Source organism: Abrus precatorius, unplaced genomic scaffold (assembly GCF_003935025.1).
Source record: "Abrus precatorius isolate BTA unplaced genomic scaffold, Abrus_2018 Scaffold3, whole genome shotgun sequence".
Lineage (NCBI taxonomy): Eukaryota > Viridiplantae > Streptophyta > Magnoliopsida > Fabales > Fabaceae > Abrus > Abrus precatorius.
Genome location: NW_020874373.1, coordinates 34388948 through 34407445, shown reverse-complemented (window position 1 = coordinate 34407445; position 18498 = coordinate 34388948). Strand labels below are relative to the sequence as shown.

The 18498-nt window shown below is 30.4% G+C and overlaps 2 protein-coding genes across 2 annotated transcripts; one reads left to right on the top strand and one right to left on the bottom strand.

Annotated features, from left to right (window-relative positions):
- Positions 1 to 1202: 1202 nt before the first annotated feature.
- LOC113863887 (transcription factor MYB57-like) lies at positions 1203 to 4053 on the bottom strand. The gene is made up of 3 exons (XM_027497654.1): positions 2700 to 4053; positions 1839 to 1968; positions 1203 to 1764 (listed from the first exon to the last, which is right to left on the bottom strand). The coding sequence occupies exons 1-3, from the start codon at positions 2836 to 2838 to the stop codon at positions 1203 to 1205; spliced, it is 831 nt and encodes a 276-aa protein (XP_027353455.1). The 5' UTR covers positions 2839 to 4053.
- A 10021-nt stretch (positions 4054 to 14074) lies between these two features.
- Positions 14075 to 17638, top strand: LOC113862555 (protein DOWNY MILDEW RESISTANCE 6-like). Its single transcript, XM_027495635.1, has 4 exons — positions 14075 to 14278; positions 14604 to 14854; positions 16643 to 16964; positions 17405 to 17638. Exons 1-4 carry the CDS (start codon positions 14078 to 14080, stop codon positions 17636 to 17638), a joined length of 1008 nt encoding a protein of 335 aa, XP_027351436.1. The 5' UTR covers positions 14075 to 14077.
- Positions 17639 to 18498: the final 860 nt, after the last annotated feature.

Genomic DNA, 18498 nt, shown 5'->3' with positions numbered 1-18498 from the left:
TGATAATTTAAAGTATTTAATATGACATTTAATATGTTTTAACATGTATTTTTATACTCATATTAGAAAAACTGAAATATAAAATAAATAAGGTTTAAAAGTATTATTCTGGTTATCTATTTTCTTTCTTTCATCACCTATTATTCTTCTACTTGAAAAAAAGATATTATTTTTTTAATCCGCTTTTTAAATATGTTTTATATTTTAAAGTAAATCTCAGGCTGTTCTTACTTAAAAATAACTTTAAATTCTTAATAAGTCTCAATAAATTTATTTAATAATAAAAATAAAGTCATTGAAAAAAATACGCTGTTAGCATATTATTCTTTCGTATAATATAATATATTTGTTGTTTCTAAAAAAGTGCAGCTATTTGGAGAAAAGAAAAAAAAGAGTGGGCCATAGAATATGTATGGCTAATTGGGTTTGGGTTTCATCTACTGAGCGATTAACAATGTGTTTCAACTAGGCTTCGGTTTGGGTTTCATGGCTAAAAGAAAACAATACTAGGCTTGCTATGTGGGTATGTCCTCACAAACAAGGAAAGAAAGAAGAGCTAGCAGTGGAAGCGAAGGGAACTTCATCTTGCACTCGCGGATTAAAGATTTATTATCTACAAGTAATTCTCTCAGTTGGGCTTACTTTTTTGAAAATAAAATACTTTTATTCTTAAAAATATTTAATTAAAAAATCTTACAATATGGTTGTAATAAGTTTCAATTATATCATTAACTTTTACATAATACTTACAATTCTTTTATCTTTCGTAAAACTTCATAATTATGAACTCGTCGTTATTATTTATATGCTTATTTTGAAAAGGTAATGGTCTTTGTATTGTAAACTTTATATAACCTCTCAAGAGTCAACGAAGGCAGTCAATCCACTGAAAGAATATGCAAGTCAAATACTCTTATTAGGGTATTAACGAGTTTACATCAACCACGACAAGCCAAAAAATGCATGGATGCGACAACACTGAAAAAAAAGAGAGACTAAGATGGACTCAACGAACTAGCCTAAATTATTCAATATCCATTCTAATGCACCAAACATTACCTTGACATCCCATGATGGTGTAAGAAAAATATTATCCTATGACATATATATATATATATATATATATATATATATATATTCGGATGAACCATTAGTTCAACTAGCTGCATGGCAAAACATACGTATATTATGGGCTTGGAAGTTCATCCAAACATGTGTTTTCCGTAGAAAAGGTTATCGTAAGTATAATCAAAACAAGAAATTTTATCTTGGTTTTGCATCGAATCCCCTCCATCATCTGCAAAGGTAGGTTGATTTGGCACGACACATTCGCAAAACTGCTTTGAATAATCGGCAAATCCTTGGGGTTCATTGAAATCCCATAAACTACACCATATGCTATCATCTGCTCTAATAGTATCTTGCCACGTGGATGATAATTCCTGATACATTAAAGGGAGATTATATTGGTGCTCCATTGTTGGGTGCATGACACCCATCCCTTGTTGCTCGTTTTGTTGTGTCTCTGAGGATTTTGTTTCATTATTTTTGGTCTTCTCATGAGACGTGATGTTTTTTATATCTTGATCCTGAGGTTGCTGTTCTTGTTGTTGCTTTTGTTTCGACTGTTTTAGTACCTTTGATGCTTTTCCACTGTCTAGCTTCTTGTGGTTGGGTTTGTCTCTCTTCCTGAAGTGAGTTCTCCAGTAGTTCTTAATTTCGTTATCAGTTCTACCCGGGAGGTACTTCGCTATTGTAGACCACCTGTATTTTTAACTCCTCATTAAATAAGGAATTTGGGAGAAAAAAAATATATTAGAGGGGGCGAAGGTAATTACTTGTTACCCAAAATTGCATGTAGTTCAATAATGATTCCTTCTTCCACAGGCGTTAACTGATCTTTCTTGAGACCAGGCCTCAAATAATTTACCCATCTCAACCTGCAACTTTTGCCACTTCTATTTAAGCCTGAAATTCAATTAAAGGTGAGTTACTATAAGGGGAGCAGTGAAATATGCAAAACAGAGAAAAGAAGAAGATGCTTCTTTGTTGTCAATCCAAAGTAACCGCCCCAAAGGTTAGACAAAATAACTAGAGAAATGAGCGCTTTATATTCTTTTGGCTTAGACTTTATTTTCATCTATTTAAATGAACTAAATTATAGAAAAAGTGGTAATTTTGCCATGCTACTTTTCTTTTTTTAAAATTATCAAATGTCCTATCATTACTTTGCAATATAACTCATTTATACAGGTATAAGTGGAGTATAATCTCTTAAGTGTGAGAGACTTATCTTCCACTGTAAAGGTATGAGACATACGATGATAAGGAGAAAACTGAAAAATAAGTGTGAAATAAGTGTGCAAATTTGAGAGAAAAAAATTGACAACCCGACCATTAATTAACTTCATTTCTTAGCATTGGTGATTTATTTAGTAAAAAAAAAAAAGAGTTAAAATAAGTATATATCTTTATTTGGTGTAAGAGAATATAGAGAACGGATTAATTGCAAAATCACTAGTTACAACCATGGCTCCTGAAATTTTCATCCCATATGTATATATATACATTGGCCAAAAAATTGAGTAAATGTGTACCAAAACATCGCAAAGTTCACTTCTTCTATCATGCACACCCTTATGCAGGTGTGCAATGCCTGAAAGGTTCAAAATATTGGAATATATCAAAGTATAAGTTACCTGTAAACTTAGCCACCGAACTCCACCTACCCTCCCCATGCAAGCTAACATATTCATTTAGCAATTTGTCCTCTTCATGAGTCCAAGGGCCTTTCCTCCACCCTTTCTCTGTTGAGAGGGAACCCATCATAGCTACCATGATTTTCACTTTAACTCCTTCGATATGTTAATCCTACTTTTTATATCTGTGATTTCTGTGACATATGATGCTCGATTTCTTGCTCGATTTATACCATCTTTTAGTGGGCCATTTTAATAAATTTTCTAATAGGTATTATCATTGAGAATTTGAATTTAATTTTTCCTCTGTGTTCTTTAGTGTGATGTCTGCTATCCTCCGTATTCGTTTGTCTTAGTTAAACGTTGTGCTTCACAGCATCATTACCTTCCCAATGAGAACGGAGCAAGTGGATCAAGGAAATCTTAATTGCCGTACGGAATATAATAATTAATTAAGTACAAACATTCAAGCTAAAGTAGAATGGTTCGTCATATGCACGACATAATTAATCTTTAATCAATCAAAAGAAACCAAAGCAGGAGTGCGTTGTTGTTGTTCCTTTGAAAGTGGCGTTTGATCCAATGGTAATCCAACAGATGTATGATTAAATTAATCCTTAATTCATGATTTAGATTATATATAGATCGATTATTATAATATATTTGCAAACCATGTTTTGTTTTGTTTTTAATTTTTGCCAACCTTGGTCGTGTGCTTTAAAATTGTTCAATGAAACGAACCATTTAATTTTTCAGCATAGGATTCCATTTAAGGTATAATGGGGAACATGACTTTGTATAAGGTGAGTCACCAAGTCAACACGTGGCCTTCCTTCTGTATTTAGTACAACATTTGATGTATTAGAACATTTTTTAATTGCTTAATCCATATGATAATGCAATGTGTTTTACCCGTAAATTGGTATTGATGGCAACTGAAACAATTGAAAATTGTAAAGGTGTTTGCCAAAAAGATACAAGGAAACTTCAAGATCTTCTAAAGTTTCTTAGGCTGTGGTAGGGGATCCTTGATTTGATAGTGCTAAAAGAAAACGGAAAGCTTTATGGATCTTCTTCGGTAAAGAAGTTACCATTCAAAGTATTGGTGGCATTTAGGTGTGTGTGTCATAAAAGTGAAGATTACGATGTTCATCCCCATATCTATGTGTGGTGATGGTGCAAAATCAACAAAAATTGAGGTCAAAATTTTCTCCATACAGATGTTTGGCTGAGTTTAATGAGTGATTTTTTATTTTGTACGAAGAATATGCTAACCTTTCCAACTATTCGCTCATGGCGCTAAAAATGGAAGATTACATCCGAGACTGCATTAGCTTCTAGATGTATCCAGCTACCCACCCCAAAAAAGAAAAAAAAAATTGCCCATCAAAGTATTCTAGATTGTTGTAATCCATTAGAATAAATAAGCAAATCTTTTGCTTGTGTTTTAATGAGCATATTTCAAATAAAAGTTAATGGCTAAGACACACTTTATCTTGTAATGTGCCGTTAATTAATGGGAAAATTAACGATTTATATTAATTTATGTGTAATTCTAAATTCTCCTACCTTTTATTTTCATAAATTCTCATTTATGAATATATATATATATATATATATATATATATAATATACTTATTTTATAAAGTAATAACAAAATAAATAAAGAATTTAAAATCTTAGTATTTAAGTTTAAAAAACCACACACATTAATCTCAACAAGATCAATAATCTATGTTAAAATGATATCATTATTAATATGTGTTAGGAACTAGAAAAACTTTATTTCTTTAAATAAAAAATTATTTGATATTTAGTGTGATTAAATAATTAACGATATTTAAAAACTAAAGTCTAAATGTAGATATTCTTAGAAAAGAAAAATTATGATTCCATAATTGTTACTTACTAAAAATTAAAATGAAACTAATAATTTTTTTTACTTATTATATTTTTATTAACAACTTTTAAAAGGTAAAGATCTATTTATTTTAGGAGTAAGTTATAGCTAAATTAGTTTCTTTTATAGTTTTTTATTAAAATATCTCATTTTAGTACATAAAATATGCATCAACACTAAAATTAATTTTTTAAATTTTTTAGTAGAGGAAAGCAAAGAAAGAAGACCAAAAAAAAAATTACAATATCAAATATGAAACTCTTCCTTTAATATTAACTTGGAAACGTGATATCAAACTTGTAAGAGGTAAGATCTAATCTTTAAAATTACACTACGAAAAAAAATTTAAGTTTAACTAAAAAATTTGTACATGTAAAACCCTTATATATGAAGCATCTTATGGTGATTTGTCAATATTTTCTTAGTCATTTTTTTATATTTTAAATGAGATTCACATACTCATAAAAAAATAAAATAATTTTTATCACAAAATTTATAACATTTGTTATATCAAAATAATATAAAAGATATCTAATATTTAAATATCAAAAAATTTTAAAAGTCAACCTCTAATATAAAAAATTGTCAATTAATTAAGTCTTCATTATTAAATTACTATTAAAATTTAGTAACAAAGTAATAATTTATCATAACACATTGATATTCATGTTTGATATAAATCAATGTTATTTTATAACTTTTTAAAAATAATTTATTTTTTTTTTATTTTAAAATTTTTTGAATTTTAACATTCTTTTTCTTCTTTCTAATAATTATTCCTTCCTATGCTTTATTTTCTTCCTCGTCTTTCTATTACTTTTTTTTTTATGAAAATTCAACAATTGAATAGGATTGTGAGAATATAAAAATATAGCTCAGATAATCTTGCAATTGCAATTTTTGAATGAAAATCTTATTGCTACCTCCATTTTATCATCAAAGAATAGAGCTGAGGTTTAAATTAGAAAAGTTCTAACACTCAGGCTAGATAGTGGTGTTGAAGACTCTAATGATGACATCGAAACTATAATCATATTCAAACTAGAGGTCTCGTTAGTTGCAGAGGCCAAGGAATTGAGAGGAGTGAGTGGTGTGAAGGTGACAACATCAAGTACTCAAAAACAAGAAGGACAAAAGAGTGTTGACTTATGGATGTAACTTTTTGGTGTGTGAGCACGCAGAGAAGTAATGGAAAACAATGTTGTAAATGCAAAGATGCCAATTTGCTTGGCAAAATCAGAAGTAATAGAAGACTTAAATTGGGAATCAACAAAAGATGAAGATTTTGAAAGCCTACACTACTAGAAAAGCGCTTAATACAGACGGATTTTACAGACGGGGTAAAATTCGTCTGTATTACAGATGGATTTGTGAACTAAATTTTTTTTTTTATTTTCTGAAAAATCCGTCTGTAATACAGACGGATTTTACCCCGTCTGTAAAATCCGTCTGTATTTTAGCCCGCCTTTTGGCGCCAAACGTTATAGACAACAATTACAGACGGATTTTTCCGTCTGTAATTTGAAAATAGGATGAAATATTATGGCAGGAAATTACAGACGGATTTTACCGTCTATAAATATGGAGGTTTTAGCCGACCTTTCAGGTGGCACATTATAGACGGATTTTTCCGTCTGTAAATGGGATTGACGCATTTACAGACGGAAAAATCCGTCTGTAATGTGCCTCCTGAAACGCACCGTTTCATTAAACCCATTACAGACGGATTTTCCCGTCTATAATGACTGAAACCCATTAAAATCGCGTCTCCTCTTCCCCTCCCCCATTATCAGAACCCTCTCTCTCTCTCGCTCCCCCCTCTCTCTCTCTAAGAGCTCAGTGTTTTGGCCATTGCGAGTTGTTGGAGCAACCATTTGAAAGTTTTTTTGCATCATTGTATTCCTGGTACGATACTCTAACTTTTAATCGGTTTAGTTTTTTAATTTTTTATGTTTTTTAGAGACTTAAAATTTCTAAGATAGAGTTGTAGGATTGGAGATTGTATGACTGGGGGGAAGGGCGTAGAGGTCCTTCTCTGAACCTGATTATTGTGTGCTGTGAGATTATTTGTGTTTGTGGAGTTTGTAGAATATGCATGTTGTGGAGTTACAAGGGGATGTGCTCTAGAACGGTTTAGGATTGTGATGTGTTTGTGTTTGATGTATCGAATAATTTATTGTTATATAATTTATTAGTTGATTTTAGGTGAAATTTTCATTTTTGTAAAAAAATAGTAAACAAATGTATTGGGGTACAGATGAGTTTAAAAATCTCTCTGTAAAGAACAAGACAAACAGGGCATCTAATAAAGGGGGGTCACTGCATACTGGTGGGTCTACGACTTTGGCTGGCAGTAAGGCAAACTTGGTATGTGATTTTAAAATTCAGTTTAATCTATCTATAATTTCATATTTGAGATTGTGATTTATTTCTAATTACAGGAGAAGTCGTTGAAGAGGCCACCTACTACTGGAGAGTTGTTTAAAGAGACACACACTCGCAAGCAGGACAAAAACCTGTGGGTTGATACACGATCTAAGGTCACATATGTAAGTCATAGTTATTGATAATATATGTTATTATTAGCGACTTATTAAATAGTTCTCCAAACTAATATCTAATTATCTGAACTGAACTGTAGGATGACTATATTCAAAGGCTTGAGGAAGCATCTTCTTAGAATCCAGAGTCAGTAGATGAGGATGCTATGTGGTCACAGACAGTGGGTAGCCTTTATAAAGGTCGCATTTATGGCATGGGGGGCCGCTTTGCAGACTCCATGTCCCCTGCATCTGTCACTGGAGATGCCCCTTCTCTTGCACCTGAGGATGTGGAGGACATGGTCCGCACTCAGGTCAATGCCCTCAATGAAGAACTCCAAAAGCAGAATGAGGAGATGTGGAAGAGTAAAGAAAGTGCATGGAAGAAGAAGTGGGCAAAGAAAATGGAGAAGAAGATAGAGAAGAAGGTGGCGTCGAGAATGCAAAGGGAGGTCCAGCAGCAGATGACGCAGCAGCATATGTAAATGCAGCATATGCATGCTTATTTTGAGCTCATGAGAGCAAGCAGCTCCACACCTCTTCCTCCTCCTCCACCAGCTCCAGCACTACCGGTTTTCACCTCCATCCATCATTCCTCTACTGACTCCTCTTCTACTGATGATGATGCTCCTTCGGATTCTGACCATATAGATTATTCCTGATGAAGACTTGTATTTTATTTTTAAATGTATTTATTTAGATGCTTTTTTTTCTTCCTTTGTAACAACATTTAAATTTTATATTTTATAAATCATTTTGGAATGTTTAGATGCCGAATCTATAGTTTCTATTTTGTTTATAAATTGTGATAATCAAGAACAGCAGGAAATAACTATCTATACAAATAAAAAAATATCAATTATAGTAAAATATATCACTGACGGATTACAGACAGATTTTTCCATCTGTGAATTACAGACGGATTTTCCCGTCTGTAATTTACAGACGGATTTTACCCTCTATAACTTATAGACGGATTCTACCGTCTGTAACTTACAGGCGGAGTTTTTCGTCTGTAATTATTTACCGACGAAGATATTACAGACGGTTTATATCCGTCTGTAATAGAAAAAACCGTCTGTAATGCTCTAAAAATCCGTCTGTATAAACAGACTTTTTAGTAGTGCTAACTGGCACAAAAAATAGAAATCAAAATAAAGAAGAAAGCACGTTTGAAATTGCATATCAATTTTGCCATGTGAAACAAAGTGAAGAGTGTGATTAAGTAACAAGTTTTACTGAAAAAGAAGAAAATAAGAAAGAAGATGAAATAGCGAAAAAAATAACCATTGAAAGAAAGGAAATATATGTAAAAAGCTTAAAAATTTCAAATCTCAAAGACAAAAATAAATTATTTAAAAAAAAATTATAAAATGACATTATTTTATATTTACTATGAATGTTGACATATCAATTTACTTAAATTATTATTTTATTACACAATCTTAATATTTTTTATTAAAAAAAACTATATTAATTAATGGATTTAGACAATATTACACTTTTCGGAGATTAAAGTTAATATTTTTTATTTTTTTTATAGATAAACAATTTTATGAATCTAAATTTTAGTTTAAGATTTTCTTTTATAAACAGATGCAGTTTGTAAAATTTAATAAATTATTTTATTGAATAATTTTATTTTAATTTATAATATATTTTTTAAAATATAAGTGAATGTCAATTATAAGATTATATATTTATATAAACATTTAAATTATGTAAAATTTGTTATTTATAATTATAAACATAACATTACATAATTTAATTATAAAATTAATTAAAAATAATATTTATAAAAATTTATTAAACAAATAATTAAAACTAAACATTAAAAAACAAATGGCGGTGCCTGTTTACTCGAAAACAGCTAAATTTAATGGCATCATGAACGAGTTGCTTAACATAACATAAAATGATCAAGTTGCTGTTATCATTAAACCGTGTCCCTGACTCACCATGTGATGGTTTCCACATCTTTGTTTCACCTTTTCTCCTAATCTATATATTTTTTGTCAATAATCAACTTAATTATACAAACCATTATGAACGTCCTTAATCTGATGTGTTAATTATTAGCGACTTCACCATCTTTATCTTGTTGGGCTCCATATCCTACAAAAAGGAAAGAAAAAAGTTTGATGTAAGCTCTGCATATATGCAACTAATCATGAGTATAATAAACAGTTAATATTTTCTTTTTGGATCAATCTGTTCACCAATTAAAGTAGATTAAAATAAATCCTCTTTTCTATTTTAATTAAATCATTAAGGAAAAATATACATTCGACCTCTTGTTTTGTCAGCTTCAACACTAGTATCATACTACCATTCCATTATGATTAATACATTCAATATTGGTGGAATTTTTTTCCAATGCTACGATAACACAGTCACTACGTAAATTGGTCAGAACAAAGTAGATAGCATATGTATGAACTCTGTTTTAAAAAGATATAGTTTGAAAAATATCTCTCGTACGTAGAACGTAGCTATTCAAATACTCGGGAAGGTGGCAAACAAAGTTGATCTTCAATAGGTCATAGCTAAAATTAGTTTTTTCATTTCTTAATTTTAAGGTAAAATTTACTTTAATTTTTTAATTTTTTTTTTATTCAATTTAGTTTTCAAAGTTTTATTTTGTTTAAGTTAATCCTTTTCGTTAACTTTGTTACATGATCTAACAAAGATATCTTAAGTAAGGTTAAGATAGCCTAACACCGTTTATTTAATCTAACTTAAAATTTTTTATTTAAAAATAATAAGATTTGTTTAAGTGGCGTTGACTTCTCACTTCTCCTTCTCCTCTCTTCTATCCTACTTATGCTGAAGCTTCTCCTTCTTCCTCCCATTGTTGCAGTTTCTCTTTCTTCTTTCCACTATTGTAGCTTTTCCTTCTTCTTTTTGCTATTGTAGCTCCTCCACTCTTTTCTTCTCAAACCTACTAGCTTTGTCTCTCCTTCCCGCAAATCCCATTTTCCCTTCCTGTAACTCTTCTCCTTCCTCTTCCTAGCAGCTCCCTCACCCTTCCTCTTAACCCACCTGCAACCCCCATTCCTCCTTCCTGTAGCCCCTTCCCCTTCCCCTTCCAGCTCCCTTTTGCTCCCCCCAACCCACTAGCCCGCAACCCCCTTCCCTCCTTTTCCTTCTTCCACAGCTCCTCCATTCCAATCCTTTCTCCTAACCCATTAGCCATGTCTCCCCTACTCGTAGCCCCTTTCTCTTATTGTACTTTCTTTTTCCCTTTTCTGAAACTTCCTCCCCTCCCACACCCACAACCCTACGTCCCTCATCTTTTCTCTTTCCATAAAATTTGTTTTACATAATAAATTACTAAAGTACCAACTTATACCCAATTATTAATCATCTAATTCAAGTTTTTAATCTCTAGTTCATAAAGTATAAGACTTGGGATAAATACATACGAGAAAGAGAGTTGAAGGGCTTGAAAGATTTGAAATATCAAAAAGGTATACGTATGAGAGAAAAAGAACAAGAATAGGGAAAAAAGACTTAAGAGAGTTGAAAAACAAGAGGGGGAGAAGGGAGGATGTGGGAGGGGAAAGGGGAAATAGAGGCTGCGAGTTGGTGGGTTAGAAGAAAGAGTAAGGGAGCTACAGGAGGAGGAAATAAAGGGGAAGGGAGAGGGCTTTGGTAAGGGGAAATGGAAGTTGCGAAAGGGGAGACAAGACTAGTGGGAGAGCTGCTGCAGCAGGGAGAAGAGGAAGGAGGAGCTACAGCGAGAGGAGAAAAGATGAAAGGGGAAAGAAAAATGGAGAGTTAGCGCCACAAATCTCATTATTCTTAAATAATTTTTTAAATAAAATTTATGTTAGATTAAATAAACAACATTAGGCTATTTGAACGCTACCTAGGACATTTCTGTTAGGCCATATAAAAGAGTTAATAAAAATGATTAACTTAAAAAAAAAACAAAATTTTTAGCACTAAATTAAATAAAAAAAAAGTTAAAGAACTAAAACGAATTTTATTCTAAAATTAAGATATGAAAAGACTAATTTTACTTCTTCTAGGTATGATTACGAATAAAAACTCTTATTTTACTATTAATTCTGCATCTCTAATTCAAGGGTAGGTACAAAGACTCGGATTAGATACTTGGATCAAGTTGGTTTACTTAATCTTATTTCTTCGTAGACCGGTAAGCTCATACACATCGCTTCTAGTAATACATTTTCGATGATTGGTGTTAGTGGACATGATGATTAATACACTCTAAAACATTTTTTGAAAGTTTTATTAGAGGTGTATTAATTTATTCCATGTTCAAAACTTACTGCAATTATTTTCTCCATTGAGTAGGATATATTGTTCCTGATGGATAATACCTATTAAAAAAAACATATTAATTATGAAATTTAAACTAAGAAGAAGTAGAGCCATGAATGCATGACTAATTCTGTTAATATCCTATTAATTAACTGATTGGGACATTGTTGCTGGCCGACGATGAAACAGGATGATGGACAGGGCAGGTAACCAACATTGGGGTGAATCTATTTATTTAGTACTATGAGCATTTAAAGATGTTTTAATGATTTTTTAAAAATATTTAAAAAATAAATATGTTGACAATATATCTTTTATTCTTAACTTAAATTTATTAAAAATTATTACAACGTATCCAAGTCTAATTTGATGCATCAAGTCAACGATTAATTGCGTAAATAATATACATGTATTATTTAGATAATGTAAAGGGATTAATTTTCATATTACATTCTCTTTATATGTTCAGTTTTATAAATAAAATTGATCTCTTGCACATTCAATATTACGGTAAAATTAGGTATATCAACGATCAAAAACTTAATCTGCATTAAATTTAAATTAGGCTAATTTTAACTTTTTACTTTGAGTTAAGTAAAGATTTTTAAAAAAAGACTATTTAGTGAAACAAATCAAACTTTAAATCATTTAAAATAATTTGTAAGGTTAATAGATTAATTTATCTAAATAATAGTATTATAACAACAATAGCAAGTAGATTAATACTATTTTCTTTTTAAAAAATATTATAAAATAAATTGGAAGATGAAGTTAAACTTTTAAAAAGGTTAATTTAAATCTTTAAAATGACTTAATAAAAAGAGGCACACATCATTTCATGAATAGAGTATAAAAAAGAAGTACTTTAACTTAGTCTTTTTTCATTAAAAGAATATTCGTCAAGCATCATTTGAAACTTACCTTAATTTTTTAATTCAAATTATAAAATAAAAGTCCAAACAAAATTCAAATTCACATGTCACATTTAAACACAAACATAATTAAAGAAAAGTATGAATGTGGACTCTTTCACGTAAAAAAAAGGTCAGAGAACAACTTCACATTAGTTATGAGAACAATTACAAGCTCTTTAAGAATATACGTTAACCAAAGTGATTAACTTCTGCATAATAGTAAAAAATGCATAGTAAATTCACGTTATTATATAGTTATCATAGTTTTCCTTGTTAGTTCTTTTAGGTGCATATTAAAGTGTCTAAAGCTCAATATATATATTATTCATCAATTTATTATATTGTTATACTCTTGATATTTTTTAAACCAATCAGTATTAATTTGTTTAGAGATGTTATTTTTAATTTTATCGTATGTTGATATTATATTATTAATTTACCAGTACTTGTTGATTTAAATGGTAATTAAAGAGCATAGATCCACAAAAACAAACTATCAAATCTGAGTCTTCCAAATCAAAAAATAAACATTGCAAGGGTTTTTATACCTTTCCAATAGGTTCACCCTACCTGATTGAGATTAATTAAGGTCCAATATAATCAAATATCAAAATTAATTCAGACAAGAAAATTAGTAATTCTTTTATTGATAATTGATTTTCCTGTTATTAGTTACTGTTTTTTTTTTTTTACCTTTTTTTCAGTCAAATAAGCCACATTTCTCTTTTTAAAACATTTAATAAACTGGTAAATTAAAATTTTAAAGAAAAGTTACTGACTGTTAGCATATCCATTTTAAGTTATATATATTGTTCAATGTTTCTTTTTCATAACTTGATATTGATTTATGTGACAAGAAATTTAATTTTATAGTAAAATCCTGAACTCAAATTTTATGAAAGAAAAAAGTAATTGTGTAAAATATTTATTATTTTGAATAAGTTCATATAATTTAATTTAAATTAATCTAACAAATTATATTGTTAAGAGCTTTTAAACAATATTATCTGTTTGATATGAATTTCTTTGGACAAAATATTAACATAAAACTTATAGGAGCTTTCTGAAAAGTCAATGGCATCCACATGCATCAATGAGTTTGCTTAAAAAAGGAAAAAAGAAAGGGGAAAGGGGACGAGGAGCGAACACTAGTTGCTATAATAATAAGAATAATGTATCATAAATATTTTCAGTACAATTTTGATATTAAGTTGTTAGCGTTGAAATTAGTAAGCTTTTTTGTGAATTGGTGAAAGTATAATTCCCTCACGTTAATTCAAAATTATTTTAATTGTATAACACGACTTCTATTGAATAGAGTAATATAAAATGTGAATTTTCTGCAAAGAAAATATATATTTCTTAATCGCAACGTAAGAACTAATTATAATTCAATGAATTGATTAAAATATTTTTTGTGCAATTATCTAATTATCGAAGTTGATGATGACGATGAAGTGGCAATGTTATATTTTAGTAGGCTTCATTTGATAAGTCAATTGTGTGTGTATTGTATGACTACCCCACCTTATATATTTATTAAGTAGGTGATGCTTTAAAATTTTATAGTCAAAATCTCCACCGATCAGACTAATTTTAATATTTCTTTTTCTCTTTATATAAACAACAAACACATAAGGAATATATGAAATCAAACTTCTTTACGCCTTCTTTGCCTCATACACAAAATATAGAAAACACATTCAGGGGAACCTAGCTATAGGCATTAAGAACATGGATCACAAGCTTGTTTCTAGCTGGTTTCATCATCATTCCTCAGTGCCCTTATCCTACGTGCAACCACCGGAAAGTAGGCCTGGCTTGGTTGTTGTTTCTTCCGGCAAGACAATCCCGGTGGTGGATCTTGGAGTACATGATCGCGCCGAAACCTTGATGCACATTTTGAAAGCCTCCGAGGAGTATGGATTTTTCCAGGTTAATTCTTACTCAAGATTTCTCTTTCCCTTGGCTAGTTAATTTCGCTTGTTTCAAATTAATCACCACATAGCATGCAACTATTTCTTTTAAAAATCTCCCAGATAGTGTTTCATTTTCATGCGTTAAAAATTTGATAATTAAACAAGAGCAACCGAATGCACAAATGTCCCACCTAATAGTTGTGCACTATATTATCATTGCACTAAATTAAAGTTCACCCTTTATTTGTAGTAAAAAAATGTGTATGTTTGGTTAATATATATATATATATATATATATATATATATATATATATATATATATATGAAAAACTGTGACGTAGGTTATCAATCATGGGGTTCCAAAGGAGTTAATGGAGGATACACTGAATATTTTCAAGGAATTCCATGGCATGCCTACTGAAGAAAAGATAAGGGAAAGTTGCCGGGACCCAAATGGAAGCTGCAGGCTCTATACAAGTCGTGAGATTAACAACAAAAATTGCATTCAATTTTGGAGGGACACATTAAGACACTTCTGCCCACCGTCTGGAGAATTCACGGAATTTTGGCCTCAGAAACCTGCAAAATACCGGTAGTTTACACTTTTGTTGCTTTCATTTTAAGTATTTTTTTTAAATATTTGAGTGCACAATTTTATTAAATACATATTTTTAAAAATTTACACAGGTGTTTGTGTCATAAATTTAATTGTAAAATTTATTATTATAAGTTAAAAATAAGTTATTTTAATAAACTTTATAAAATCGTGAGTCATAAATTATCTCTATGAGTTGTATATAAATTTTTCTAAATATTTTTTAAATAGTATTTATTTTGAAGTATCTGGCTTTTTCTGCAGCTTCAAATGTGCTATTGGTATTCATTAATGTTAATTTATAGTTTTACTTTTCTTCATTCACAAAAATGCAATTTTATTTCATTTTTGAGGTCAGCATTTAAATAAATTGAATTATAAATCCTTGACAACGATCACGATAGTATAAGATTTTTAAATTTGAGTCAGAGATGCTTTGATGGTGCCTTCTCGGTTGACAATGATCTCATCTTAAAAAATGATAGGTCACGATCAACTTTTCTAATTTCATGATTTCATTACATTCTTTGCAGCATAATTCCCATAAATGTTGTTTTTTAAAATATTAGATTATTTCATATTCTTCTATTGAAATGTCCGTATTTAAAATAATAGACTATTCCATTACATTCTTTCATGATTCAACTTTTTATTTCATTTCTTCCCATCAGGCACTTTCTAAAATAGTTGATAATGGGATTTTAACAATTGTACTTGGGTTTAGTATGAATATTCGTAGGAGTTCGTCACTGATTCTTCTGTAATGTCCGTATAAATTATTTATACAGGGGCATTTAATTAAGGTTTTAGTTCATCTTACGTTATTCACTGCCTTGGTAACCACTGTTATGACCACTACCTAACGTCACTATTGTTGCATCTATTCTCACCACAAAGTCATACAATTTAACGAGCACCACCACCATATAGTCACGGTTACCATCAGTACCATTGGCATCAATACTTATACGTTTTCCACCTCCTCTACGTACAATTAATCCATATCAATCTGCAGGTTAGAATAATAATTATTAAGAATATAGAACTAACTACCTGTCCTCTTTAAGGAAAAAAAAAAAACAAAAACAAAATTGTGTACCTATAGAAAAGTGTTCAACATTTTATGATAGATTTTGATATACAAGGAAGAGTGATTGGCCTTTTTATTGCAGAATTCAGGTTTAATATTGTAACATTGTCTAAAATGCTTGAGTAATTGGACTTCTGTCCCCTGTATATATGTGTCTGTAATTCAGACCCAATTGAATCTATTTAATTCAGTTATAACTTGCCTTCAATATTTAGCATGAGCTCGCAATTCAAGTGTATCAAAGGCTACAGGTTTATCTTCATTTCTCGCACTCCTTTTTCTTAGGTCTCATGAGCTTACATGTTTTATGCTAGAGTCTATTTGATTGAACCTTTTTTCCTTTTGTTTCTGTATTCGCTTGTTTTTATTATTTTTTCTTCAAATATTTTTTTTAATTTCTTCTTCTTCTTCTTCTTCTTCTTCTTCTTTTCATTTTTTCCTATAAGAAGTCGATCTTTGGGGTTTGGAGCGGCGAAGATGTAAATTTATTTTTATTTTAGTTACTATTGTCATTAAATTTTTTTATTGTTATCATCATCACTGAGATAAATCCTAACAAAAGAAAGATTATTATTATATATCTTCTTCTAAACCATCTCATCTTTCATGATATTAAAAGTTCAATGATAAATTGTGTCCACAACAAAGGCTATCAGTTTAATTGACTAAAAATCACTTATGATGACACCTTTCAGTGAAGTTGTTGCGAAATACACACAAGAGCTTAGAACATTGGGAAACAAAATTTTGGAGCTTTTATGTGAAGGGTTAGGACTCGATCCAGAATATAGCTCTGGTGGATTTAGTGATAGTCCACTATTGCTAGCTCATCACTACCCGCCTTGCCCAGAACCAAGTTTAACCTTAGGAACACCCAAGCACCGGGATCCTGACCTTGTTACCATTCTGCTTCAAGAAAAAGATATAAATGCACTTCAAGTCTTCAAGGATGGGGATTGGATTGTTGTTGAGCCAATTCCCTATGCTTTCGTGGTTAACATTGGGCTTCTTTTGCAGGTATACATTTTTATATTGACAGACAGACATACGTGTGTATGTGTATATATATATTATTCAGTTACTAATTTGACTATTTATTATTATAAATATTTTAAAGCATAATATAAATTTACCTTTTTTATAAGTAGTACATTGACACAATATTTGTACACTTTTTCTAACACATCACTTTCACACACATATATGACTTTTTCTAACTGCATTTCATTTCCTCCTTTATTTCTAGAACTATAAAATAACAAGTGGTTAAAAAGCAATATTCTCTCTTAATTGATAATTTTTTTATTACTTGCATGCTACTTTTTAATTGGAGAGACAAGAAGGATATAAAAAATTAATAGGAATAGTTGATTTGTTCCTAGTTAATGCTTATCATGATTTGATGAGGTCTTGCATGATAAAATTCTGCTTAATTTCGGTGACTGATCTATGTGCAGATCATTAGCAATGGAAGGCTCATCGGTGCTGAACACCGTGTGGTCACAAATTCAGGCACTGCGAGGACCACTGTTGCATATTTCATTCGTCCAACAAACGAACAGATTATAGAACCTGCAAAGCCTTTGACAATTTTAGGTGCTCGCCCCATCTACAGGTCCATTACCTTTGAAGAGTTCTTGGGAATTTTCATGACCAAGGGCCCTGACATTGAACCAAAATTGCGCTTATAACTTCATACAGAGAAAGCACTTTCTAGAGGCATTACCGCTTTCAATATAATTCATACAAGCTTTTCTTGTTTGTTTTTGAATGCTCCTTTTGTGAATTATCTATAGAATTAAACATGTTTGTCACCATATGAATTATTATCCCATGTTTGGAGCAAACTTAAAGGAAAAAGTCTTGTAATGTATTATAAACACTAAAGGATATATAACCATTATATATTATATATATGGACCGAAACCTATGGTTGAAAGTTAATCAGTTAAGAAAAAGTATTTATTACTAGTGATTAGTTCTTGGTAGCAAGTACATCTGCCTCCATTTCCAAGTATGAATCAGGTTCAAAATATATATAACGCAAGTAAAATTGAGAGAGAGAGGGAGAGAATACAATTTTAAAAACTTCAGAAAAGGAGTGTCATTTAATCTTAATTGAAAGGTTAAAAGTTCATTTTATTTATTAAAGGTTTAATAAAAGATTTAAAGGTGAGACTTCAAAAACTAAATATGTGATTTTTAAGTTTTAATTGCTTTGTAATAGGTTCGGCTAGTTTATTTCTTGAAGTACTCAATCTCTCTCCCTACCTTTGTTAAATTGAAAACTATTTGCTTCTTCACCCTTAATTACGTTTGGTTCTCAGGGCTACGAATATTTTGCTTGATCCTACTGAATATTTGTATAATATTTTTTTATGTGACATCACATGCAGCCACAACACTTTTGTTCGAAAGCACATTCTTGCTTTAGCATTCACATTAGCATCTCCAGCATTTGCATTCCCCGAATATATTATATTTTTTATATGATTAATTTAATGAAAAGTGTTAGATAATTTTTCGTTAACACAATTTCAATTCTTATTTT

Coding starts and splice junctions, on each gene's coding strand:
- LOC113863887 (XM_027497654.1), bottom strand. CDS start 2,838: ATGGTAGCTATGATGGGTTCCCTCTCAACAGAGAAAGGGTGGAGGAAA. Junction 1,969..2,699: donor TTCGGTGGCTAAGTTTACAG/GTAACTTATACT, acceptor ATTGAATTTCAG/GCTTAAATAGAAGTGGCAAA. Junction 1,765..1,838: donor CATGCAATTTTGGGTAACAA/GTAATTACCTTC, acceptor TTAAAAATACAG/GTGGTCTACAATAGCGAAGT.
- LOC113862555 (XM_027495635.1), top strand. CDS start 14,078: ATGGATCACAAGCTTGTTTCTAGCTGGTTTCATCATCATTCCTCAGTG. Junction 14,855..16,642: donor CAGAAACCTGCAAAATACCG/GTAGTTTACACT, acceptor GACACCTTTCAG/TGAAGTTGTTGCGAAATACA. Junction 16,965..17,404: donor ACATTGGGCTTCTTTTGCAG/GTATACATTTTT, acceptor ATCTATGTGCAG/ATCATTAGCAATGGAAGGCT.